The following is a 26485-nucleotide window of genomic DNA, read 5'->3' as shown; positions in this document are numbered from 1 at the left end:
GATGGAAAATGAGCACTGTTGTCACAGCATATCGATTCTCATAGTTTTATATCAGTGTCTTTATTGTCTTTGGTTATGTACTGTGTTTGTGGAATGATTAATTTATAATCACCACTTTAACAAGGCATGTGAAATGGTAAGATCATTAAGGTTTTAACAACAATCTGTCTGTATTACAGAGCTGTTTGAAAAGGGCCTCATGATTGATTAATGACACATTACTGCATTATGAACACTCATCCGGTTTGTGTGTGTGTTTTCACAGGCTGAGCAGCGTTCATAATTGGCCTCCGTGCCACAGTCTGGGAGAAGAAGCAAACGCAGTCCATTACCGGAAGAGTCATAAAGAGATTTACTGTAACACGGCATGTCAGTAAAATCCCATATGGGTTAGAAATGTGGCTTTCTAGAGGTCTTGGATAATTAGCCCATTGCTTGTGCTTCAGGCCAGATGGAGTGAGTCACTGGCTCGTCAGCTGTAATGCAGCAACACACTCAGCTCAGGTTTCTCTCCGCTTGGGCACACTACAGATTCCTCCAGGGAGCCAGATCGTTAATATGGAACTAACATCAGTGGGTATTATTTTTCTGTTAAAGGTTAAAATCAAGCAACAAAAGAAAACTTTGTCTTTTATTCTATAAGGCAGGCTAACACAATACACTGAACTGTCAGTTCACTTGATAGAATGTGTTGCACCTCCACAGATCTTTGGACACACAACACTGGATGCGTTTGGCAAGAATGTTGTATTTTGCTGTTCTTGCAAATAGTACAGCTGTACATTTTTACAGCAAACACCTTCTCAAAATTAAACAGGTCTGAAGACTAAAGCACTGAAATATCGCTGCCATGTACCTTGAGTCATTCATCGATGATCAGTATTTTGTGACCGGATTTATTACTATGGTGCAATTTTCCATCTCGGTACATCCATGCCGGGCTGTAATGATGTTCATTCCAGAATTGCTCTGGCGGAGATCAGAGTTCGAATGTGCAAATGTGAGAACATTCTCCAAAGCTCACACTGTCACCACTGGCCTGTTCTGGTGAATCAGAACAGCGTTTCTCCATAGATGAGTCAACTCTTCAATGCTCTTTTGCGTTTTCTTGTTCACGCCTTCATTCGCTCTTCTAGCCTGTTCAGTCTGAAAAGTGGTGCGTTCTGAGACATTCTGCACACAAATGTTGAATTCAGATGTGAATTGCCAGCTTGTGGCCCATCTGTTAGCTTGTGCAATTCTTGCCATTTTTCATTGACCCCTTAAATCCACAAGCTGCTTTCATCCATGGGATCACTGGTCATTTTTAGCTTTTCACACCAGTCCCAGTAAACCCTTAAAACAGTTGTACGTGAAAAGCACAGGATGACAACCATTTGGTAGATGCTTGAATAAGCATACCCAACAATACCGATCATCAGTGGCGCAAAAAGTGGGTATGCAGCGTATGCGACGCATAGGGGCGCTGCACTAGAGGGGGCGCCAAATCGATGCCAGAAAATTATTTGCCGAGTTGGTGGGGGGTGGAGTGCGGGGGGCGCCGATAGTATGTTTGCATACACCTCAGAAAGTATGTAGTTGCAACCCTGCCTATCATGCCATGTTCAAGTTAATAGTTCACTCTATTTGATTCATTCCACACACCACAGTCATGTGACCTATGACTTCTTGTGATGTATAATTGATGTGAATGTGGTGGTGTATCTAATAATTGACAACTGAGCACTAATACTAATGAATTTTATATATTCACTATGAAGGATCCAGAGAGCCTAATGCATTAATTTCATTGGGTTGTTGGTATGGAATTTCAGTAGGAAAATGTCCTCAGATCTTGTAGTAAGAGACCTGCTGCTCACCGGCTCTCAGATGAATTGGGAGTAAAACAGCATCATGTTTATTAGTAACTTGTTTTTCTGCACACTGTCCGTTGATAGTCAGGTCATTTAAAGCACATATCTATCAATCCAGATGCTCGTGAACTTATGTCCAAACATTCGTAATTGTGTACTGCAAATTTCACTGAGCTATGATTTGGAAAAAGAGATTTGGGTTTTTGAAGTCTTGTTTGAATGTTTTAAAGCTTGGTGAGTAGCTCCAGGCTAATTATGAGGCTCTCAGTGATAATGGATGATTATAAATGATGGGATATAATGGTTGAATACATACACTGAATATACAATAACACATTTCATTTTATGCATCCTAATTGAATCAAAATGCTTCCAAATGGTAAAAATGGATAAAAATCAACAAAGGTTTAACCATTGTTTTCTCTTTACCAGTGAATTGAAAAACATACTCTGAAGATGGAATGTGTGTCACAACTCGACTGAGTTCTTGATAAGAAAAAAATGACTGAGATGTTACCGGTTAAAATGGATATTGGAGTACATGCCTCCATCCATGAGATCAACCCACAGTGAACCTCATTACACACCAGCATATCTTCCCAAGGTCTGCCTTAACATGGATTTATTTCCAACAGCATGATTTTGAATACCAACATCCTGCACTACTTATATTTTTTATTATTATGCAGGTGCTTTGGGAATCAGGACAGATTCACCTCATGGGGAAAACACAGTGTGAATTGTCCACATCACAAGAGGCTCGAAGAGCTCTAGAAACCCCTGCAGAACCATCCTACATATTTCTTCTTGTTTAGTAACATTATGGGGCCAACCAGGCTTGACCCAGCATCCTTACGTCTGGATAAATGTGGCTTTACAAACAACATTTACACCGAAGAGCCACTTTCTCAATACTCACGGACCTCCAGCCAGTACTGTTTGACTCACTCCTTTCACCCAGAAAGTGTGAACCTGTACGGCCTTTCAAAGACCCCAGTGCCCATTCTCACTGCAGGAGGGCTTGATGTGCCCCCAGTCGCCCTCTCCACTCAAGGCTCCATAAAGTGTCAGTGTGTCAGTGAGGGGAGTGACTCATCCTGGTCTTACCCAGGTGAAGGTGACTTCTGTCAGGTAGCCAGCACCTTCTCTACCACCTCATCCCAATTCTCCCCTTCCTGCTCCACTCAGTCCTACTGCAATGGACCAGAACTGCTCAGCTCTCCGGGCCTGTCTACTCCCCCCCCACCCATGGACCAGGACTTCCTCATGCATCCTGTTGTGTGTTCATATCCCAAGACTCTCAAACAAGAACCAGTGAATAAATTTGAAGCTTGCAATAAAGACCTGTTTCCCAGTGAGGACAGTGAGGGACGGTTTCATCTCAATTATGGGCAACAATATCCCTGCGCAAGCCCAAGTTCAACCACCGAACTGATCCAGCAGGTAAATTCAAATAAAAGTCCAGTGATGCATCACGAAGACCCTTGTGCCACGCTGTGCTGCCCTGAGGATGCGGGTCAGAAGATGAGATCATCTGCTAGGAATGGGCAGCCATGTCAATGGATGGACTGCAGAGCATCTTATGAGCAGAAGGAGGAACTAGTGAGACACATCGAGAAGGTTCATGTGGATCAGCGAAAAGGAGAAGATTTCACCTGTTTCTGGGCCGGCTGCGTTCGCCGGTGTAAGCCTTTCAACGCTCGTTACAAACTTCTCATCCACATGAGAGTCCATTCTGGAGAGAAGCCCAACAGATGTATGGTGAGTTCTTCATCATCACTATAGTCAGTGTGCATGCTGTCGCAGTTTCATTGATGAACAGTGATACACTGAATGAGTTCAAAAATGTTATTAGGGCCATTTATGTAGAATGGACCAAATGTGTGTGAAGCTATATAATATTTCATTTTAATGTTGGTTTTAGGTGGAGTGGTGGCTCATGTTTTTTGCCACAACTTTTAAAAGCTTCTGTGATGATCTAATGCTGCTGTTTTAGTAGCTTATATCAGAGATGACTAACAGGTGTGCATGTCAGTGTCATGAATCCACTGTTGTTATTCAGACTTTTTGCAGTGCTCAGTTATTATAGACGGAAGCTTTCCATGACTTTTTTGGTAACGCCCAGCTGAACTTTGACCTTTAAATTCATGCTCAAGGTTACTGTAATACTGATCTTTTATTCTAAGAAATTATTCCAGAGAATTAAATACAGTTATTTTTGAACACACAATGTTAACACAGATCTCTGAGTGATTTTTCAAAAGAATATGATTCTGTTCAACTTTTGGCACCATACAATAAGATTTAATGCCATATAATGAAAAAAAGGAAATCCATTGCAGTCAGATAACAACTGAATTTAGCCAACAGCTGTAGTTTATGATCTGTCCGGTTTACATTATATTAGTTTGCTGTCAGCAACAGCATCAAAGAACAGTTGACTGGAACATTGTATTCTCAAAACACAGATGCTTTAGATAGATATTTAATGTGTACAAACAAACTGTGTTTGTAAGAGCGAAGTCTTTAGAGACTCGTAATGTGTCATGGAGTCACATAAATCTTTCAGTGCTCACTCCAGGAAAGCGTAGATTCTTTGGCACTTTGAATAAAACCTCGGAGGGTCTGATGTGGTGGAACTGGAAGGTTGTATGTAGAGAGATAAAGTGAATAGGTGTTTACTAACGGGATGTCCATCCTCTGATGTATATCCAAGACCCTATTTGTATAGATTATAGGATGTATGTACCAGAGAACATGTGTAAACCGACTGTTTTAGGTGAGATGTTTTTATCTTTTGCGTTGTTTTAATACTGGGAGTTGGGAGGTGTTATGGTTTTTATGGTCTCCTTGGCCTGTACCAGGGCTCATTAAGTAATGACTATATATAGTCACATAAGTCAAGAGTGATCAAGAAAGAATCTCTCAAGTCCTAAAAGTACAATGTGAGAACAAACCATATTTGTGGCAATTTTCTTAAACGTAAATTGTTGATTAAATTTATGACATGTGAAAACGGCTGTTTTGAGTTGGAGTTGGAATGGGAAATGTTTTTAAATTAACTGCTGAAAGAGGGGAAGAGATAATGATGAAAAAATAAAGACTTTCGCTTTGATAAAGCTGCGTTTCATTTACTCCTCTAAGGAACAACATGGGAATTGTGTTTTCTTTTTACTCATTTTGGAGCCATTAGGATATAATTTCACCCATCTACATATTTTGAAATGCTCTCATAGCCACAAGGCAGAACTGATCAAACACACATGGGCTTCTGCACTGCTGTTTGCTGCAAACGTCCCTCTATTTGAACAATGGCACAGCAGGTTTTAATAGCGTTATGATCCACCACTTTAAGTCACTGTTGCTTCTCTCTCTTTCCATCAGAAGTGTCCTAATATGTTAGTTTGACCAAAAGAGCTGTAAAATGTTGTATTTTGATTTGGGCATTCCCTTCAAAAAGGTCTCCAACTTTTGTTGAACAATAAAGCTTTTACCCAGAGCTCAGTACAGTATGAAACGTGTGTGTTAATCACATTTTATAGCCTGTCGTCGGTGTTAATCTCAGAATCTTGACTGTAAATACACTACAGGATATGGCGCTACAGCAGTGTAATATTACCCAGCATATCGGCTACTACTACTGTTACTCCTTCTCTGTCCCGCTTCCATCCCAAATACTTTACACAACAGTGTTGTAAGAGGAACCAACCACTGAACATGTTGTGTACAATAAGCTATGTAAGTGTGTGTGTGAGTGTGTGTGTATGTGTGGGTGTGTGCGGGTGTGTGTGTATGTGTGTGTGTGCGGGTGTGTGTGTGTGTGTGGGTGTGTGTGTGTGCGGGTGTGTGTGGGTGTGTGTATGTGTGTGCGGGTGTGTGTGTATGTGTGTGTGTGTTTTGCAGTTAAGCTTGAACTGCTGATCCCTACAGCAGTGTTACATTTTTTTGCATCTGTGCATCAAACTACAGGAGGTGTGAAACGAAAAAGCCTTTGTTTTGTACTTTTCTTGCCCGCGTTATTCTTGTATTTTTATTGGCAAAAAATATACTCTCTCTCTCTCTCTCTCTTTCTCATAACTGTTTAACGTCACCCTTTCACCCGAATATGTAAACGTGTTTTGCTTCGTAAAATGTGTTGTCATTATTTCGAAAGTGTATTCAGCGGCACTAAAGCTTCGGATGAATGATCCATGATGCGACCGATGTTTGCTGCTTTTTTCCTGCATGTCTGTCTAACTCGGTGTCCGTGTGAAGTTTGAAGGCTGCAGCAAGGCCTTCTCCCGTCTGGAGAACCTGAAGATCCACTTGCGCAGCCATACGGGGGAGAAGCCGTATGTGTGCCAGTACTCGGGATGTCTGAAGGCCTTCAGTAACTCCAGCGACCGGGCCAAGCACCAGCGGACACACCTGGACACGGTGAGCAACCCCAACCGCACTGGCACACATCAGCACATCAAAATATCAAACTACCAATAAACCAATAAAATGCAATAAAAAACTAGCTATGTAGTCGCATTCATATCTTAGAAGTGACTTAGCCGTTTTTCATCGTAAAATGTTTGCATTTTGTGTTCTGGATAATTGTATGATTTCCTGCGGTTCAGTGCAACACAGGGGAGCAATCTTTTATATACTATAATTCAGTTTATTAAAATGAAAATAGATCATGAGTACATTATTCAGTAAATGTCTGAATGAATGTAGTCTTGCGTAAAATGTCATGAAGCCGTCATTTTTCTCTTTCTCTTATTTTTAGTCTCCTGGAGGCCGTTTACCAGGCCCTGGGCTTTGTCTTTCTCCAACTCTTTTTCACGAATCCTCTTGTCCATGTTTGCAGTCACACACTAGGTGTGCAGGATGAACATGACCTCAGTTTAAAATAAGAGTAGAAGTGTGGCCTGGCACGTTCACACCGCTCTACTCAAACACAACTCAAATGTTTGAGTAAGAAATTACATTCCAGGCTTGTACTGAGAAGCCTTTCCACACTAATGTAAAGGGGTCGTGTCGGCGGGCTGGGGCCACTCGTCTTTCTCCATAGCACCCCCAGGTCCCCCCCCCCGTAGTGATCATGTTCACCCTCAGCAGGGCTCCTCACTTATAGCTGAATGGGTCCATGACTGCTGTCAGTACGTCTTTGGTTGAAGTAGCGCTGCCTAAAATAGCCTATTAGGAACATACGTAGGCAATTTACCTATACTTAAAATGAATGGAAAACCCTAGTGTAAGTAAGTGATGTTATTGTTATTTAAATATATGCTGTTAAATTATACAACGCTTCTATTTTCAGCTTGCAGACTGCAGGTAAGATTTTTTAAAATGCTGCTTTGCGCCTGTTCTTGGATCATAAAAGAAACCAAGATGTTCTGCTTATTTCTGATCATCTCATGTCGTAAACAGGTTTCTTATTCACATTTCCTGGGTCTTGTATTTGGACTAGTCAAATGCGGGATTAGCGTAATATTTGTAAACGGTATTACTGTTCAATGCACTACACCTGGGTTCAATCTATGCATCAAGTCCCGAGTGGCAAACCTGTTGAAAACGTCACCATATCCGCATTATTAGATGTTAGAAAACGTTTGGAATGTCCTCTTTTCACTCTGGAGTGTTGCACTTAATTTGGTTATTTATAGCCTATGTCTAAATATTTTTTGCATTTTCAAAGGTATGAACTAATTCATGTCGACTATACTTTTACAAATACTTTTAGTCCAGAAGTGTTTCCACGGAGGTCCTATAGGTGTTAAGTGACTTTTTCTGTTCTCCTCAACCCTGGTGGCTCTGCTAGAAGCCGTATGCCTGTCAGCTGTCGGGCTGCACCAAGCGCTACACTGACCCGAGCTCTCTCCGCAAGCACGTGAAGGCCCACTCTGCCAAAACCCTGCACACGCAACACAAGGTGAGAGGCACGGCCTGCCCGAGCTCTTTACCAGGCACTGATTTATGGGTCAGGATTAACCGTGAAGGAATTACCATTGAAAAACCCTATTAAAACAGTGTTTTTTTAATCGCATTGTAATTTAATACAGCAGATATAACCCGGATTCCATTCAGTCTTTGCTGCCTTTTAACCGCTCAGTGCAGCTAATTAAATAAACCATCTGAGCTAATGAAGCGGATCATACTGGTTAGTTCATCCACTTTGTGATGCATCTCCTCCCTCAGTGATCTTAAAAGAACAGGCCCATTGTGTTTGCCTGTAGGATATACACTCATATGAAGCCAAAGTGAATAATGAAGACCTTTTGTGTATTCTCATGGCATGGGTTCTGTAAGCAATAACACATGTGTTCCTGTAAGACAGTGGATCACCATCATACGAGTGACCCAGATGGTGACACATTGCGAATATGCCCACCAACCCCAGGCCAGTCGTTCATAACCAAAAGCGTCACTGTCGGGCATTCATGGCGTCTCAGATTGACCCTCATAATGGCCATATGCATAAACTCCTGCGTCTCTGTGTTTGTGATCATGCACCTGGGTTCAGTGCTGTTTGGATCTGGAGCGGGTGATTGCAAAGGACTGCATGGCTTTGGAGCACCTCAACAGCCCCGCCCCCTCCCTACATGGGCGTGGCCAACAAGAACACAGTCCCTTTTATGAGTTTCAGCAAAACAGCATTACTGGTAGGTGGTCTACTCAGGCCTAAACTGAAAAATTATTTATTCATACAATTATTTATTCACATTTATCTCTGCACTTGTTCAGGGGTGAGTTTCCCAAAACGTTCTTAGCGCTAAGTACTTCGTAACCCCGTTCTTACGTATGAGGTTAAGAAGTACTTTGCGCTAAGAACGTTTTGGGAAACTCACCCCAGTTCAGGGACTACAAAATGCCACTAAGTACTTTTTGGGCTAATCAGAAACAAAATTCATGCCAGTGAGGTTTCTGCAGTGAGAACTTAACTAACGTTCAGGAGACCACATAAGTACTCACTTTTTCCCTTTTAGGGCTGAAAGCCACTTATTAGAGAAGTGTTGAAGTAGCATGTAGTTTGTGAATTGCATGATACAAGTGGTCCACTTTGGGTCTTTGGAAAAAGATTGATTTTGAAAAAGTGTGAAAATGCATGACGTGCCAATGTGGGCTATTTAAAATAAACATTTATGTAAACATGCCAGTTTGCATTGCTGATGACGGGTGAGCTTGGGCACTGGCCTGCGAGCTCCTTCCTCTTTCCTCCTCTTCTGTCTTTGCCTTAGTGCTGCGCTCACTTTCTGAGGATCAGTTGTTCCAAGTAAATCATCAGCCATGTTGCTGGGTGCCCAGAGTGGGCGTCCTACCACCCCACACCTCCACCTACCACCCCACACCTCCACCTACCACCCCACACCTCCACCTACCACCCCACTCCTCCACCTACCACCCCACACCTCCACCTACCACCCCACACCTCCACCTACCACCCCACACCTCCACCTACCACCCCACACCTCCACCTACCACCCCACTCCTCCACCTACCACCCCACTCCTCCACCTACCACCCCACACCTCCACCTACCACCCCACACCTCCACCTACCACCCCACACCTCCACCTACCACCCCACTCCTCCACCTACCACCCCACACCTCCACCTACCACCCCACACCTCCACCTACCACCCCACACCTCCACCTACCACCCCACACCTCCACCTACCACCCCACTCCTCCACCTACCACCCCACACCTCCACCTACCACCCCACACCTCCACCTACCACCCCACTCCTCCACCTACCACCCCACACCTCCACCTACCACCCCACACCTCCACCTACCACCCCACACCTCCACCTACCACCCCACTCCTCCACCTACCACCCCACACCTCCACCTACCACCCCACACCTCCACCTACCACCCCACACCTCCACCTACCACCCCACTCCTCCACCTACCACCCCACACCTCCACCTACCACCCCACTCCTCCACCTACCACCCCACACCTCCACCTACCACCCCACACCTCCACCTACCACCCCACACCTCCACCTACCACCCCACTCCTCCACCTACCACCCCACACCTCCACCTACCACCCCACACCTCCACCTACCACCCCACTCCTCCACCTACCACCCCACACCTCCACCTACCACCCCACACCTCCACCTACCACCCCACACCTCCACCTACCACCCCACACCTACCACCCCACACCTCCACCTACCACCCCACACCTCCACCTACCACCCCACTCCTCCACCTACCACCCCACACCTCCACCTACCACCCCACACCTCCACCTACCACCCCACACCTCCACCTACCACCCCACACCTCCACCTACCACCCCACACCTCCACCTACCACCCCACACCTCCACCTACCACCCCACTCCTCTCTCTCCAACCTCTTTCCATTCCCCTTCCTCCCGAGGCCCCATCAGTGCATGTAACCCTGTCTAGAAGTTGTCAGGTGCTTTAAAAACACTATAGGCAGCATCATAAATGAAAATTGAAGAGAGTTATTCATGCTAATAGACTAAGACAACTGGCAGTTTTGATAAGAGGGCTTGTAGGTACAAAGATGTCTCATTATTTACTCCTTTTGACTGAGAAAGAGTCATATCAGCTTTACAGAGAGATACGAATCCCTCTCAGATGGGAGAAATGACCCTTTCACACTCACTTATTGCACTTGGCTTTTGAGGCTTTGATGCCTAAGATGTGTTTTTAAATTTGAAATTAAATATCAATCAATCAATCAATCAATCAAAGTTTATTTGTATAGCGCTTTTAACAATATGTTTAAACAACTTTGTGTTGGGTCAGTTCTGGTTTGGATTACAGAACAGTTACAATATTACCTTACATAATATTCTAACACACAAGTTCTGATTAGTAGAAATTGTGAGGAGTAATCATTACTCACTCTTTCTTACAGTGTGTTCTGAACATTTCCTGACAGAAGCTGCTGTTTCAGCCCCTCGGTTCATGTGTACTGAGTGTAGGTGGGTGTGAGTTAACCTGGTGTGTTTCTCTCTCAGCAGCTTTCTCAGGTAGCAGGGTCTCCTGTAACATCACCTCATCAGAAGCTGGCAGCACTGTGCCAGTCCACACCTCCAGCCCACAGTGCGTCCCCCTGCACGGCAGCAACAGCGCCCCACACAGGTGAGACACTGGCAGTGGGCTAAACGAATCCTCCGCTAAACGCAGATATCAGCATTAGATTGGATGTAAGCAGCATCTACGGTCTTTTATTGGCTGAAGTATTCCCCAAGCACACACATGCCATGCCCAAATTCTTTTTAAAAAGTCAATATGAAAAATGTGTGTTAAGTCATTCTACAGATGGGAGTGATTTCTGTTCTTGGTGATAAACTGTTTGTCACAGGGAGGCTCCATCTGCAGAGCATATTTTACTTGAGCAATGTCTTGGTTTTCTGAAATGCTAAAACAGCAGTCATGGTTTTGTGGTGTATCACTTTTGAATACTTTTGACTAAAGATGATCATTACGATGCGTCAGGTTTTGTCAGAATTATGCACGTAAGATCTGCGTCAGGTTTTGCCAGGCCTGCTGTGTGGAGAACAGAGCTAGGAACCATGCAGCCGCGTATCACACCGTTGTATTATGACATTTACATGTGTGTTTGAGCCCTAATCTCCATGTTCTGAGCTCACTGTTTTGCCACACTAATATGTGCACATCCCAGATGGGATTTATTCTGTGGAAATAAATGGTCACCAAAATGTTTTCACAATATAAGGACAATGAAGTTAATGCAAGATTTCGTAATAGCTCCAATAACCTCGGTGGGCCAGTAATGTGAGCATTTGTTTATAATTATGGTCACTGTAAGATTTGTAGGGCTGACCATGATGGTCATAATCATAACTGTCTTATTATTGTTCCTGTTTCTTCTTGTACTCATAAAGAATTGTGCTTGGCTTTACGATTGTTCCAACAGTCTACACTGAAACATTTGTCCAAGAGGGGCAAGATGTGGTATTTGTTCCTCCAACACAACTTTAAATAACAGTACAGGTGTATGTTGCATTTCTGCTTCTGGTCAAGGAACCCTGTTTGTGTGAGTGATTGGCCTGATTAAGTGACATCAGTGATCTGCTGTTGGGATCCTCAGGGAAAGACACTGTTACCATGGCAAACGCTCAATTTTTATTACAATTCCCAAATGCTTTTGCAGGAGATGAAATGTTGTTTAATGGAATTCTATTTATTTTGCGTTTCTGTGTCAGAACGTGTCCATGGCTCAAATGAGTCATTCTTTCAGATGTTTCTCTTCAAGTCAAGTAGCTGTATTAAATGTTTAGTGATGAAGAAGCAACCGTTTTGCTACCACATGTAGGATTATTCAGTGAACATCATGTTTTAGTGTGAAAAATGTTAGTTACAGATGAACTATAATTACATGTTTCATGTCATTATATTGTATTCCATCATGCTTTGGTGGAACTATATGCTCTGAACGATGACTTAAGCTGGGTCTGTCTCACAGGGCTGCGTCTCACAGGGCTGCGTCTCTCAGGGCTGCGTTTCTCAGGGCTGCTCTCAGGACGCCTGCTCCTGCTGTTGCGTTCTGTTCCACGTGCTCCAGAGAACAGCAGTTTATAACGCCGTTCTCAACTTCTAAAAGTACTGGCTGTTCCTTCTGCCCTCTGCATTTCACACCGAAGCCAAATGCATTTGCAGGCTGCTGTGTAGTCATTCGAACGGAACTCCCTGTCCTGCCCAGGACGTTCAGTACCGCCGTCTTTGTGGTCCAGCACTGGGGACACGTTTCCACCCTGCCAGGGGTTACGTGCACAAAAGGGGTTCTCACCCGTGCGCTTGTAAGCTATAGTAAAACTCCCCGTGTCTGGCTGTGCTGCCCCACTGTGGTTGGAGGTGTTCCATCCGCCTCCATCAGTCCCACTGTGGTTGGAGGTGTTCCATCAGCCTCCGTCTCAACGTGCTGCTTCAGTGGTTCTTTCATTGGGCCTCGGGCTCCTGGTGGCCGGTGTCGATCACTGGGAGTGGCAGAGTGGCACTGGCCGTATGAAAGCTCCCTCTCCCTCTCTCTCTCTCTCCCTCTCCCTCTCTCTCTCTCCCTCTCTCTCCCTCTCTCTCCCTCCCTCTCTCTCCCTCTCTCTCTCGCTCTCTCTCTCTCTCTCTCCCTCTCCCTCTCTCTCTCTCTCTCTCTCTCTCTCTCTCCCTCTCTCTCTCTCTCTCTCTCTCTATGCCCCGGGGAGCAGGCGGCTGGATGTGATCAGGGGGTAGGAGGTTGGGGGTGGGTGGTGCTGAAAACACACACACACACACACACACACACACACACACACACACACACACACACACACACACACACACACACACACAGACTGTATCACTCTCACTGTACACCTACTACACCTGAGGTATTATTATTTTATTATTATTATTATATTATTATTATTATTATAATTATTATATTATTATTATTATATGCCTGTTTGCCAGTTTGTTTGTTTATGTACATACTAATGTGTCGTCATTTTCTTAAAAGGTTATTTTTAAGGATTATAATTTAGCTCAGTTAGTTCAGATTTTTGCCTGTTTACTTTGAACAAGATGCGTTCATTTGATTTTGAGTTGATTAACCACGAAGGAGGGCAATGGGGGATAGATCATAATTTTAGGTATAGATCATTAATTTAGGTATAGATCATAATTTAGGTATAGATCATTGCAGAATCAGACCAACCCAATCAAATTCTCTGAGTGTCTCTTTGTGGTCCACGGCCTCAGACTGCAGTGTGACTACAGATGTGAACAGATGTGTACAGATGTGAACTGAAGGGCCTGTTTATGAATAACACACAGACCTTGCCAGGAGACAGCAGGGCCAAACTGCTGAGCTCTAAGACAGGGACGTCATCCCGGTGGACGCTGCACTACTCGTGAAGGGTGTGAGGCCACTTTGATTGAAGCAGAATGAAATTTGAATGGCATCACTGGCAGGGTGATCAGAGCCGTGCGTCTGGTCTGGTGTTCCTCTGAGTAGGTGCCACTCATGCGTGTGCCGGGCGCCGTGGGAGAAGCCTGTCTGGAAACGCCACGTTCTCTCACTGCTTACTCACTAGAACAACCAGCGCCTAACGACACGGCGACATCAGAATCCGTTATGGAGAATGACGTCGTTGAGGAGCCTCTGAAGAGATGTGTTTATTCATCCTCACTTATGTCTGGCCTTGCTACTCACCAAAGTTCTGCATTTAAAGCTGGATAAACTGTGAATATAAAACTTGTCCTGTATAAAGACGAACTTGCAGTATGAAGCAAATCATGCAGGAAACATACAGTAGGAGTTAATATACATTTTGACGTATTTCAGGTTGTCCGGTCCACTCATGTCTGGAAGCAGCCTGATCAGAACAGGAGAGAACCAGCCAGCGTCCGTCACACACACCCCCTCGACCAGTCCAACTCAAGCCCCCTCGACCAGCCCAACTCAAACCCTCCACCTGTTTCAGAGCCAGCACCCTGTCAGCCATCATGGCAAGTACTGATCTTGAGTTCATTCACAGGGAAAATTTTCAAAAAGTAAACAAATAAATGAGATGTGAAAGAAATCTGTCACGATTGCCTCTGTCTGGTTTATGCATGATTTAAACTGAACGCTGTTTTATTTAGCTGCTTTAAAAATGGCTATAATTGTGGAACTTGTGTTAAATGTAGGAAAGCTGAGGTGAAAAATGTCTCCTTTAGCGTCTTTTACAGCCTGTTTCAGGAAGTCCCTTACTTACGGGAACACACGGCCTTCCATGAAGGGAGGTATTGTTATTGCTGAAGATTTATAGTTTATATGCTTGTTCCCCATTGTGTGTGTGGTTACTCTGCCATAACAAGTGGTAATGATTTAACTCTGGCTTCTTTATGTCAGCGTCAAATGACCGCTTGATAGGCAGTTAAATGACATGATATAATGAGATACATGTGCCAACTCAGATCCTGAATAGAGAAGCTTGCATGTAACTGTAAACATACTATGATGTAAATGACACAAACCTTCAAAATTAAGGTTTGATTCAGCTTGTTAAGGAACCAGTGCCACATTATGGAGATATGTGCTGTAGTCTGATGTCTGATGTCTGATGTCTGATGTAGTCTGGCCTCATCTTCACTCTCAGGGTTCCAGAGCTTCCACAGGCAATCAGACCGGAATGATATTGAAGATGTTAAAGCAGAGCTACACACCTGTGACATGAGCACATACCCCCTCACTCCCCGCCCCCCCTCTGGTGAGTGTGAAACGCCTCCTTTTGCTAAATGAAACACTGTGGATTATTGTGGGGGAAAAAAGAAAGACCGGCTCTTGATCAGAGCGTTTTGAAAGCCTCATTTAGATGGCAATGTTACATACAATCAACAAAAATCAGTACTTGAAGTACTTTGTCCTGTTTTTAATGTCTTGCCGTGTTGTGTGCGTGTTGTATGCCGTGTTGTGTGTCGTGTTGTGTGCGTGTTGTGTGTCGTGTTGTGTGTGCCGTGTTGTGTGTTGTGTTGTGTGTGCTGTGTTGTGTGCGTGTTGTGTGCCGTATTGTGTGCGTGTTGTGTGTGCCGTGTTGTGTGCGTGTTGTGTGCCGTGTTGTGTGTGCGTGTTGCGTGCTGTGTTGCGTGCATGTTGTGTGGTTTGACTGGTCTCCTCCATCTAGCAGACTTTGCTTTGAGCCAGGACACTCAGCCAGTCAGTGGGCACCATCTCTCAGCGTGTCCCGATGAAGGTCTCCTGCTCCAGATGGACATGTATGAACACTGCCTGGCTCAGATCTACTCTCTGTATGCTGAGACATGACACCAGGCAAACAGACACATCAGTATTAAACAGAGACCTCTCATCTCCATCAGTCTGGGTCAGGTTGCCTAGGTGACCTGAGAAAACAGCTGGAGATCAGTAGCTTCAACAAATTAAGGACAAAGTCTCTCACGTGCAGATGTTGTGTAGCACAGTGTTAAAGGTCAGACAGAGCAAAGATGCTCTGTGCTAGATCTTGTTTACAGTAAGTGGGCAACGTGCTTTAATTTCAGTATTTTTCTGTTATATTACAACAGTATGTATTCGATCAGACTACTTTGTCATAAATAAAATCTCATTGAAAAGAGAAAACCCTAACGTTCCGTATATACGTCATTACGTTTTCCTATTTTGTGACGATGCTAAGCGACTTCGTGTTAAACATCGCCATCTAGTGGTGGGTTTCCAAAACCTCTTGAAATGGACATTACTTTTCTTGACGGGCAATAAAAAACTTAAGAATTGCAAACTACTTAATACACAAACACCAATTTCTTTAAGTAACAATTTACATTTGAACTTTAAACTTAATTACCTTAAATTAAAATATTGTTTTCTCAATATAAAGTAACTTATTCGTTTTACTGCCGGTGTTGCACCAGATTATGTGACCGTCGAGTATTGTGACCACAAGAATGTTTTGTTACATCATTTTACACGAATATAACAAGCTTCACCGTAAGCAAGCTCTGTAAGATGCTGTCATTACGAATGGTAATTCTGCCCCTTTGGATAAAATGTTTAAATATAGACTAATAAACGGTTAGGGTTATTTTTCATTGTTACCTGGAGATTCAGTGGGTCACATATTCTGAAGGCTCATCTGTGCATCCCATCCATGATTAATTTTGTTGGCTGCAGTGGTGAGGGCATAGTAAGTCTTCTTTAAGTACATTTATGTAATTAAGAGACGATAAAATGTCAACGCAAACATCTGTCATCTTTCGGCTCGCGGACGCCAACACAACGAGAAAAGAAAGCATCGGCGTAGTTTACGCTCGTGCCTGTGGACAGAACGTGTGAAACAGCGCCCCCTGTGGTCACAAAACTCGACGGTCACAGAATCTAGTGTCACACTTGTTTCTACATCTATTAACCGCAAGAGTGCGCATTCATTCCGTGCGTGCAACAATGAGATGTTTACCCACAACAGATCTGGGGTGAGTTTCCCGAAACGTTCTTAGCGCTAAGTACTTCTTAACCTCATACGTTTCATACGAGGTTACGAAGTACTTAGCGCTACGAACGTTTCGGGAAACCCACCCCAGGTTGAACCGCCTAAGCACATGTGTTACCCTATACACTATCACACAGTACATGTGTTATTTCCTATCAGACATTACGTTATATACCATCACACAGTCAGTGTTGCGAATAGGTAACGACGTCATTTTGTTAGTAACGGGATAATATAATTAATTACTTTTCGTGTCGTTACAACGCCGTTTACGTTACTGGTCATTAAAAGCGGTGCGTTACTATATATTGATATACTAACAGTAATGCGAGCGGACCGCTGTCCAGGCTAGTGAGGAGTAACAGATCTCGATAGGTCACAGTTCTCGGTGTAACACCTGTTTAACTTAACAAGTCAGTAAGCGATTGGCTAAGGCAGCGTTATGGTAGCCAATCAGAGCCAGCGTTGTCACACGCGTGCCGAAGCACGCCTGTGACACGACACGGACACAAACGGAGAAGAGGCAGAAATGGCGAATCAAGAGCAAGCCGAAGAAAAATTAGCATTTTCAAGGTGGAGATATAAACATTATTATTACAAAATACAAAAGTTCCTGAATGTCTACCAGACTGGGTATTTGATTTATTTAATTAAGAATAGAGGTTTTATTGTTAAGTTTACTTCTGTTGGGAACAAACCAGTTGTCTCAGGTTGAGAGAATTTTATTTAATTTGATAGATGTAAATGCACTTTATATAGTTTAACTATATATTTTTTTACAAAAATGTGGGATTTTAAAGGATTTTATCCTGCACTGGTCTGTGGATATGCCATAAATATGAAAAGTTAAACACCTTTCTGATCTACTCATTTCAACTGACTGTGAAAACTGCTTTTTCAAAAAAATCCTTATTCATTGGAATATAACTTTTTTTTTTTACTGTAACGCAAATAGTTACTTTCCCTGGTAACGAGTTACTTTTATTATAGAGTAATTCAGTTACTAACTCAGTTACTTTTTTGAACAAGTAGTGAGTAACTACCTAATTACTTTTTTAAAGTAACGTTCCCAACACTGCACAGAGTACATGTGTTATACACTATCACACAGTACATGTGTTAATCCTATCACACAGTACATGTGTTAATCCTATCACACAGTACATGTGTTAATCCTATCAGACAGTACATGTGTTATACACTATCACACAGTACATGTGTTAATCCTATCACACAGTACATGTGTTATACACTATCACACAGTACATGTGTTATACACTATCACACAGTATATGTGTTAATCCTATCACACAGTACGTGTGTTATACACTATCACACAGTACGTGTGTTATACACTATCACACAGTACGTGTGTTAATCCTATCACACAGTACATGTGTTAATCCTATCACACAGTACGTGTGTTACACTATCACACAGTACGTGTGTTATACACTATCACACAGTACGTGTGTTAATCCTATCACACAGTACGTGTGTTATACACTATCACACAGTATATGTGTTATACACTATCACACAGTACATGTGTTATACACTATCACACAGTAGGCTACATGTGTTAATCCTATCACACAGTACGTGTGTTATACACTATCACACAGTACATGTGATCCTATCACACAGTACATGTGTTACACTATCACACAGTACACACGCTGCTACACGTTGCTACACGTTGCTACACGTCCTGCACTCCTGCTCAGACGTACAGGGAGTCAGCAGACCGGCTCCTTCACTCGGTTGCTCAGTGTGATGTAGAGACGACAGAGTGAAGACATGAGCAGACATGACCGACCAGGAGCAACGGGTCAAAATGAGAGATAAAGGTACCACTTTCAAAACTCCTGCGAGAGTCTAAGGATATGCCCTTTGAATCGAAACCGAACCTCAGTAATATGCAAAAGTATTTGATTAACGGTGTTTTATGTATTCGTGGTGACCCTTAAAATCATAATAACTAATAACAACCATAGCGCTATTACGGATTTAGGAATTGTTCATTCTTTTTTTTATTACTTGCGTTTTACTATATACTAATAAATGTTTAATAATAACAATATGCATGTGTTATCTTAGAGGAAGGGAGTGTAAGGCACATGGTTGTGTGGTGAGATAATGCGTGTTTTACTACAGTGTGTTTCCTTTAATGCGGTGGTGCCCAGGCAACTTTCTATTGTGTATGTATACACGAACAGGTCCTCACTTAGACTGATACTAGTTTGTCCTGCTTTACAAACCTACCGCTGACTTCCACGGAATTAACGTGACTGCAAAATAGACAGACAGCATAATTCAGAACAGATTAATTGGGCCATATGTAAACGAATCAAACTGTAATTATAAGAAATGAATCAACTCGTTTGATTCACATAACCATGGATAATGACGGTTAGATGGCCGTAAACACGGGAACATCTACGAAAACCCTGATTTTGGACCGGAACAACGGAACAACGTTTGCTTTGAGGGTGTGTTCCCAGCCTGAATCACATTTTAATCTTGCCTGATGTTTTTTAAATGTCACTTAATCTTTTCGTTACTGTCTAATCGGGCTGGGAGTGTGGTCAGATACCCGCTTATCTCTGCAGCTCAAAGTTTAGACATTGACGTTTTCCTCCTGTTTCAAGCCTACTTGATTTCTTCTCTGAAATATAATCCAACACTCAAAAAACATTAAGAACTGCATTTCGAAATAATTTAGGAACATTGTTTATAACTTAATTAATGTTTAGATAACGTTGAATTGTATGATGTCATAAAAATATATGCCATGCGAGGATTTTGTCTGTAAATTATATTAGAATCGGATGTTATTTTTTAAATAATTTAAATATTTTAACCGTAGGCCTATTAGAATCTGTCTATATTTTAAATGAAATTTGAATTTATCTACTTGTACATAGTGCTTTACAGAACTCCCAATGACACTTTTGTTATTCACAAAGTCCCTGTGTCTGCGTCTTTTCCAAAAGATCCACAGTGTGAATGTTCTGAGTTGTGCAGTCATGAGCTGGTCTCTTATCAGCCCTCAGTGTAGAGATGATGGTTACTCACCACTGCTGGGGTGGTAATACATTCCACTCACCATTGTTTACATCAGGAAAGCCTGCTGCTGTCACGACTACACCAGCAGAGGAGAGGAAACATGCACACACACACACACACACACACACACACACACACACACACACACACACACACTCACACATACACACACTCACACATACACATACACACACACACACATACACACACACACACACAACACACACACACACACACACACACAACACACACACACACACACACACACACACACACACACACACACACACACACACACACACACACTGCTAAGCAATGGGGTGGAATTTTTCAAAGCAATGCAAAGTGATTTCATCCCCAGCTCTTATTAGTTCACAATAATACCGGTACTAAATCAACATATTTGGAAATGTGTTCCATAAATGAGATGTGTGTGTGTGTCAGGAAGGTTGGGTGGTTAGGTTAGGCTACACACACCCACTACAGCAACAGTTACAAACAAATGTGGCTGTTTGTTCTTTTCCTGGCCAGCGCTGAACAGAGCGATAACTCACGCTGACTCCTAATCCCAAGCTCACATCATCACCACGGCAACCCTTATACAAACCACAAGAGCCCTGAAACCGTGGTAGCGACGCTAGACACCAGGGACTCTCTAGATCTTGACGCGTAAGCTAGGAGATGCTTTAAGGTCACCAACTCCCTGAAACACAATAGAGACAACTGAACGTCTAGGACCCTTTAGGAGTGGCTTTAAAATTCCTAGGAAACAGTTCACATGAGTGTTATCTAATTTCTGGTTTTCATTATAGGAATCTTCTCCCTTTATGGTGTCCTCTCAGTTCTCTGCCTGGTGTCTGAGGGACGAAGTGAGAGCTGTGAGTGTCTACCAGCCACCAGTTTGCCTCGGTTTCCTTCGAGTCTCCTTAATGGTTCCTGTTGTCTGAACTTTACTGGCTCGTTGTTTAATCGTGTGCCGTGGACAGCGTTCAGCTCTGTAACGCATCTTAAGATCCTGGATCTGTCTCATTGTAACCTCACCCAAATTGACTCCATCACTGTGGGATCTACTCCTTCTTCACTACAAGAGCTCTACCTGGGCCAGAACCATCTGACCACCGTGCCTCGTGACTTTCTCACAGACGCCTACGGTTTGGAGCTGCTGGATCTGGGAGGGAACCTTCTGAAGGACCTGCCGGTAGATTTCCTGCAGAATTCAAAATCCTTACGAGTCCTGCTTCTCCGTGGGAACCGCCTGCGGTCCCTCCCCAGGTCGGTCCTCAGACCGTCCCTCCAACAGCTGGAGCTGGAGGAGAACCCGTGGGCCTGCACCTGTTCTCTGGTGGAAGCGCTCCATGGTGTTCCCCAACACAACTCCAGTGCCTTGGAAGGCATAGTGGGTAACCTGAGCTGTGCTTCTCCACAGAGGATGACGGGCAGGTCGGTGTGGTCCGTGCGGCCCAAGGAGGTTTGTCGCACGCCGGGCCTCACAGCCCTCTTCATCATCCTGCCACTCCTCCTCCTCTTGGGTTTGGTGTTCTGCTGGTGCTGTGGCAGGAAGGGGGAGAGGAAAGAGAGCCCAGCTTTCAGCACGCCCCGAAAGAAGCCTGCCAGGCCGGAGTGGGATGGGCGCTGGCCTCGGGACAAGCCGTCCCAGGGGGAGACTCCGGAGAATGGAGAGATCACCAAACACAAGATGATGCTGCGACCTTCCTCCACCCTCCTGGGCAGCACACGGGACATCTACGAGGAGGTGGAGGTCAAGTTGGGCTCTGTGGACTCCCTGGGACCTCCACCCTCCTCTTCGTCTGTGGAGGGCACAGCCGTCAGGGAGGAATGCCAAGAGCTTGGCAGTAAGCAAGACCTCGAGACAGTGAGCGTGTCTGAGGTGATGAAGGACTCAGCCGACCGAGAGAAAGCTTACATGACCCAACCAACCAAATACTACAGTCTGGTCCCAGGGCTTGAACTAGAGGACTCGGACCATGGCGAGTATGAGAGTGTGGATCTTTCATGACACTCTGGGCACTTTTTCTTGATCAAGAACTTTGAGATTTATGTGAGCACACATTGAACTTTTACTACTGGGATCTTCTTGATGAGTATAATACACAGTGGTAATTAGGGAGGCCCCACTGCATTGGCAGGTCAATATACCTGTTGCACAAACTGCATTTACGTTAGTTTCTGTTGTAAAATAATGTGTCATAGGAAGTACTAGTCAGGATTTGTGAAATTCAGTTGTAGATAAGCTAAAAACTGATTATTAGCCCCACTAGTGCCAGATTCACCTTTCTGTCCTGCTGTTTTACATTCAGGACAAACGTTTTCTTTTATTCAATCACAACTTTGTTTCACAGACAGTCCTGGGGGACCACTGCACCGCATGGTTTATTGTTCTCCCTCATTTAACACAGCTAAGACACTTGATCAGCTAATTATCAAGTCCTTTATAATCAGGTGTGGAATCGGGGGATACAGTGGCAGAGCTGCCAGACTGTGGATCCACAGGACAAGGAAAAAGTCCCTGTGTGTAACTCACCATGTAATCATGTGTCTTCTGGTGTCTACACATACACACGAGGTTAGGGCTAAAGTGTGTGAGGACTCAGAACAGGGTAATCAACACAGTGCACTGATTAAAGCAGGCCTAGTGACCCCGTGCTAGTCAAATCATGAGACTTTGCAGATAAGACAAGACTGCTAACTGAATAAAAGATAATCTAAGCTCATTTGAATGGTGGGAGTGAACAGGAGTCTACAAAAGGCTGTTTTGCATCTGTATGAATTTTGTATTTTGCAACATTTATTCAGTCTCAACATTTAATTTCAACATCACGTCTCACGTTTTCAGGAGTTTTAGGAGGGAAAATAACTCTTGTTTTTTTGTTTGTGTAGTTTTTTGTGTTTGTTTTTTGTTTGTATTATTAGTTTAGTTCAAGACTCACATCTAGATCATTCTGTGTGTGAATGTAATAGGTTGTTAGTATATCATCATACAGATGCAGATTTATCAGTATCACATGAAAAAATGACATTCAATATAGTGAAAACAACAACATGACATGACAACAACATCTCTGCTGAATGCAAGAGAATTTCAATCAAAGAATCAAAGAATTTCATCACCATTAATTAATAAATCTACTGTGTGTATTAAGTGACTGAGTAAATGTAAAGAACTGTTCAAGCACACAATGCCACAAAATAAACACCTTCAAGCTCCATCCAGGATGGCTTTACACTTTGAAATGCTCTGCATGGGTCACCCAAACCCAATGACTGTGTATCAGAGCCATGGAGGTATTGATTCTGCAGGCCGTCATGACTTGATGCTGTCATGACATGATGCTATCATGCCTGCTGCAAGTTCAAACACATCTAAAAATAATCTAGGATCAAATGGTCCTGATCGTGGCGCTGACAATGCACATTTATTTTGTACATGGTCATGTCATCCTCACTGCAATATTGCTCTTGTGCATGGCCTGGAAGTCATACATTCACCACTACATGTTTGGCCCTAGCTTCCTAATGTTATGTGCCAACACTTTCTATTGGATCTATTGGTCAGCAAATATTAGAAACTTGCAAGGACTCTATATATGCAACAGATTTGAAGTATTTTGTCTACACACAGGGATGCTATATAATACTTGTTGGTCTAAGATGCTAACACTAACTTTATTAAGATGCAAGTGATGCTTGTTGGTTTGTGACGTTTGTTCATTTCAATTAAAGCAATTAAAGAAACTAAAACTCTAAAACTACACGCAGCTTCTTCAGTTTGGTTCGTCTCTCATTCAACAGCAGCTGTGGACGTGTACTCCAGGTTCACACCGTTTAGGAGGACCTAGTTCTAACACTGTGGTCTGGCGACCCATTAGGGCTGATGTCCTGACAGGCTAATGTCCTGACAGGCTGATGTCCTGACTGGCTGATGTCCTGACAGGCTGCTCAACTTTGCAGTCATTCGTTTGGGTGGAGACTCTCCATTTTGCTGTATTACTCCCACAAATGCAGTTTCAACTCTATAATTGTAGACTGCCACAGCCATCTGTTAAGGAGGTGCTGGTGACGTGTCTCCCAGTTCAGATTCAGAGATGAAGCTCAAGACGCAGTAGTGAGTAGTGAGTAAGTTCAGGAGCCCGGCAGACACGGACTTGAGTCAAATGGACTTGAGTCACTGGTGCACGTGTGCTGTCCTGAAGGGTGCTGTCCTGATGGTCTTCCTGCAGGGTATTGCTCCATTTGTATACGAAAGCCACCTGATCAGGTTAGTCAGGTTTATTATTAGAAGCAGGTGTGTTAGAACTCTGAAGAACAGTAGATCATCGAGAGATTTGAGTTAATGCTGAATTCAGATATGTGGATGCTTATATGATAAAGTCCTTAACATAACCAATACACGACCAAACCTTTGGAAGCAAAGTTATTACAGTTCACTGGTCCATTATAAACCAGGTTGGACACTATCATGTCTACCAGCATGATAAACCAGCATGGACATAAGGTCACTTCTAACTTCTATCAAGTGGGTTGATATACAATATATACACACACATATAAAAAGTAAATTTGGAGCATTATACATGTAATGTGTATTTCCACTGTCCACCACAGTGACTCTATTCTGCATCTGTTTCCCATAAGCACCACTAGTCTGTCCTGGAAGGGGTGGTGTATCTGAAGAGAAGGGGTGGTGTATCTGAAGAGAAGGGGTGGTGTATCAGAAGAGAAGGGGTGATGTATCAGAAGAGAAGGGGTGGTGTATCAGAAGAGAAGGGGTGGTGTATCAGAAGAGAAGGGGTGGTGTATCAGAAGAGAAGGGGTGGTGTATCAGAAGAGAAGGGGTGGTGTATCAGAAGAGAAGGGGTGGTGTATCAGAAGAGAAGGGGTGATGTATCTGAAGAGAAGGGGTGGTGTATCTGAAGAGAAGGGGTGATGTATCTGAAGAGAAGGGGTGGTGTATCTGAAGAGAAGGGGTGGTGTATCTGAAGAGAAGGGGTGGTGTATCAGAAGAGAAGGGGTGGTGTATCAGAAGAGAAGGGGTGGTGTATCAGAAGAGAAGGGGTGATGTATCTGAAGAGAAGGGGTGGTGTATCTGAAGAGAAGGGGTGGTGTATCTGAAGAGAAGGGGTGGTGTATCAGAAGAGAAGGGGTGGTGTATCTGAAGAGAAGGGGTGGTGTATCAGAAGAGAAGGGGTGGTGTATCTGAAGAGAAGGGGTGGTGTATCAGAAGAGAAGGGGTGGTGTATCAGAAGAGAAGGGGTGGTGTATCAGAAGAGAAGGGGTGATGTATCTGAAGAGAAGGGGTGGTGTATCTGAAGAGAAGGGGTGGTGTATCAGAAGAGAAGGGGTGGTGTATCTGAAGAGAAGGGGTGGTGTATCTGAAGAGAAGGGGTGGTGTATCAGAAGAGAAGGGGTGGTGTATCTGAAGAGAAGGGGTGGTGTATCTGAAGAGAAGGGGTGGTGTATCAGAAGAGAAGGGGTGGTGTATCTGAAGAGAAGGGGTGGTGTATCTGAAGAGAAGGGGTGGTGTATCAGAAGAGAAGGGGTGGTGTATCTGAAGAGAAGGGGTGGTGTATCTGAAGAGAAGGGGTGGTGTATCTGAAGAGAAGGGGTGGTGTATCAGAAGAGAATGACAGATCCTCTCTAGGAGACAAGCTAGCCTGCAACTTTTCCTTGACATTCCTTGCTGGTGAGAGCGTTGGTGATGTCCCGCCCTAATGAAGGCGTAAAACACTCACCCATACTACTGTTGAAGTCTTTAATCTGTTGTTTACCTCTGTGCAAATATATGTGTTACCTCCTGTCAGCATTTCTACAGTATGAACACAACCCAAGGCCTGTTCAGAAATAGCACTTCAATGGCCATGTAGTGGTATGAATTAGAAAATCAGATTTTTATACTGTATATATTACATATATATTACATTCTCTTTATCTTTTAGTTATTTCAAATGGAAAAATGTAAATGAAAATATTGTATCTAAACATCAATAAGATTGGTTGGTGTAGCTGGAGTCTTTATTGCTACCAAAACAGGAAAAAGCCTGCTCATCTCGACGCACGATCACACTGCCCCCTGCTGTGTGTCCTGTGGTGTGACATTTAAATCATTTTGGGGCAAGACTGAAATGTTTGATTTGAAAGAGTATCAGATAATATAAACTTTTGGTTTTGACACAATATTCCATAATACAAATACAATTTTCATTTATAAGGTAATGATTCGATATTTGGCAATTTTGTTACTACCATACAATGCAATATGTCTGTTCACAGTAACATATGATCAGTATGACTGGCACATAGTGAAAATTTCAGTTACAATTCATATAGTTCACCAAAGTTATAATTCACTGATAATTAATTATTTGAATTGATTACAGTTTTGTTGCTGCTGCTAAGACCCCAAAAAAGGTCCTCCTAGCACAATTTTTGAAAACCCTAATCCATGTAATATCATACTAATCATGTCTCCTTTTGTCAAAACGTAACACATGGCAGGCAATGCCACACGCACAACACGCAAAACATCTCACACTTTTGGAAAAAGCAAACACTTCAACTCTTGCCAAAACCATATTATTGCATCTAAACGCTACACATAT

General features: G+C 43.4%; 2 protein-coding genes across 6 annotated transcripts in view; both read left to right on the top strand.

The window, feature by feature from the left end:
- Positions 1-15928, top strand: part of glis1a (GLIS family zinc finger 1a) — a 20926-nt gene extending 4998 nt beyond the window's left edge. For 2 of the 5 annotated variants that reach the window (XM_076976102.1, XM_076976104.1), the window contains exons 2-10: positions 2286-2457; positions 2543-3614; positions 6108-6269; positions 7645-7755; positions 8347-8485; positions 10836-10959; positions 14162-14325; positions 14958-15068; positions 15483-15928. In XM_076976102.1, coding sequence (XP_076832217.1) covers positions 2676-3614; positions 6108-6269; positions 7645-7755; positions 8347-8485; positions 10836-10959; positions 14162-14325; positions 14958-15068; positions 15483-15622 — 1890 coding nt within the window. In that variant the 5' untranslated portion in view covers positions 2286-2457; positions 2543-2675 and the 3' untranslated portion in view covers positions 15623-15928. Of the gene's footprint in view, positions 1-265; positions 574-2285; positions 2458-2542; positions 3615-6107; positions 6270-7644; positions 7756-8346; positions 8486-10835; positions 10960-14161; positions 14326-14957; positions 15069-15482 lie in introns of all 5 variants that reach the window. The other 3 variants (XM_076976103.1, XM_076976106.1, XM_076976105.1) reach the window with 3 other exon arrangements.
- A 2468-nt stretch (positions 15929-18396) lies between these two features.
- Positions 18397-23638, top strand: LOC143478054 (uncharacterized). The gene is made up of 2 exons (XM_076976983.1): positions 18397-18649; positions 20681-23638. Exons 1-2 carry the CDS (start codon positions 18610-18612, stop codon positions 21883-21885), a joined length of 1245 nt encoding a protein of 414 aa, XP_076833098.1. The 5' UTR covers positions 18397-18609; the 3' UTR covers positions 21886-23638.
- Positions 23639-26485: the final 2847 nt, after the last annotated feature.

This window comes from Brachyhypopomus gauderio, chromosome 16 (assembly GCF_052324685.1).
Source record: "Brachyhypopomus gauderio isolate BG-103 chromosome 16, BGAUD_0.2, whole genome shotgun sequence".
Lineage (NCBI taxonomy): Eukaryota > Metazoa > Chordata > Actinopteri > Gymnotiformes > Hypopomidae > Brachyhypopomus > Brachyhypopomus gauderio.
The sequence above is the reverse complement of the archived record's forward strand: the minus strand, read 5'-3'. Positions and strand labels throughout refer to the sequence as shown.

Bases quoted from the DNA above. Each gene is read 5' to 3' on its own strand.
- LOC143478054 (XM_076976983.1), top strand. From the start codon at position 18,610: ATGACCGACCAGGAGCAACGGGTCAAAATGAGAGATAAAG. The intron at 18,650-20,680 runs GTACCACTTTCA...TTTTCATTATAG, and splicing joins GGTCAAAATGAGAGATAAAG to GAATCTTCTCCCTTTATGGT.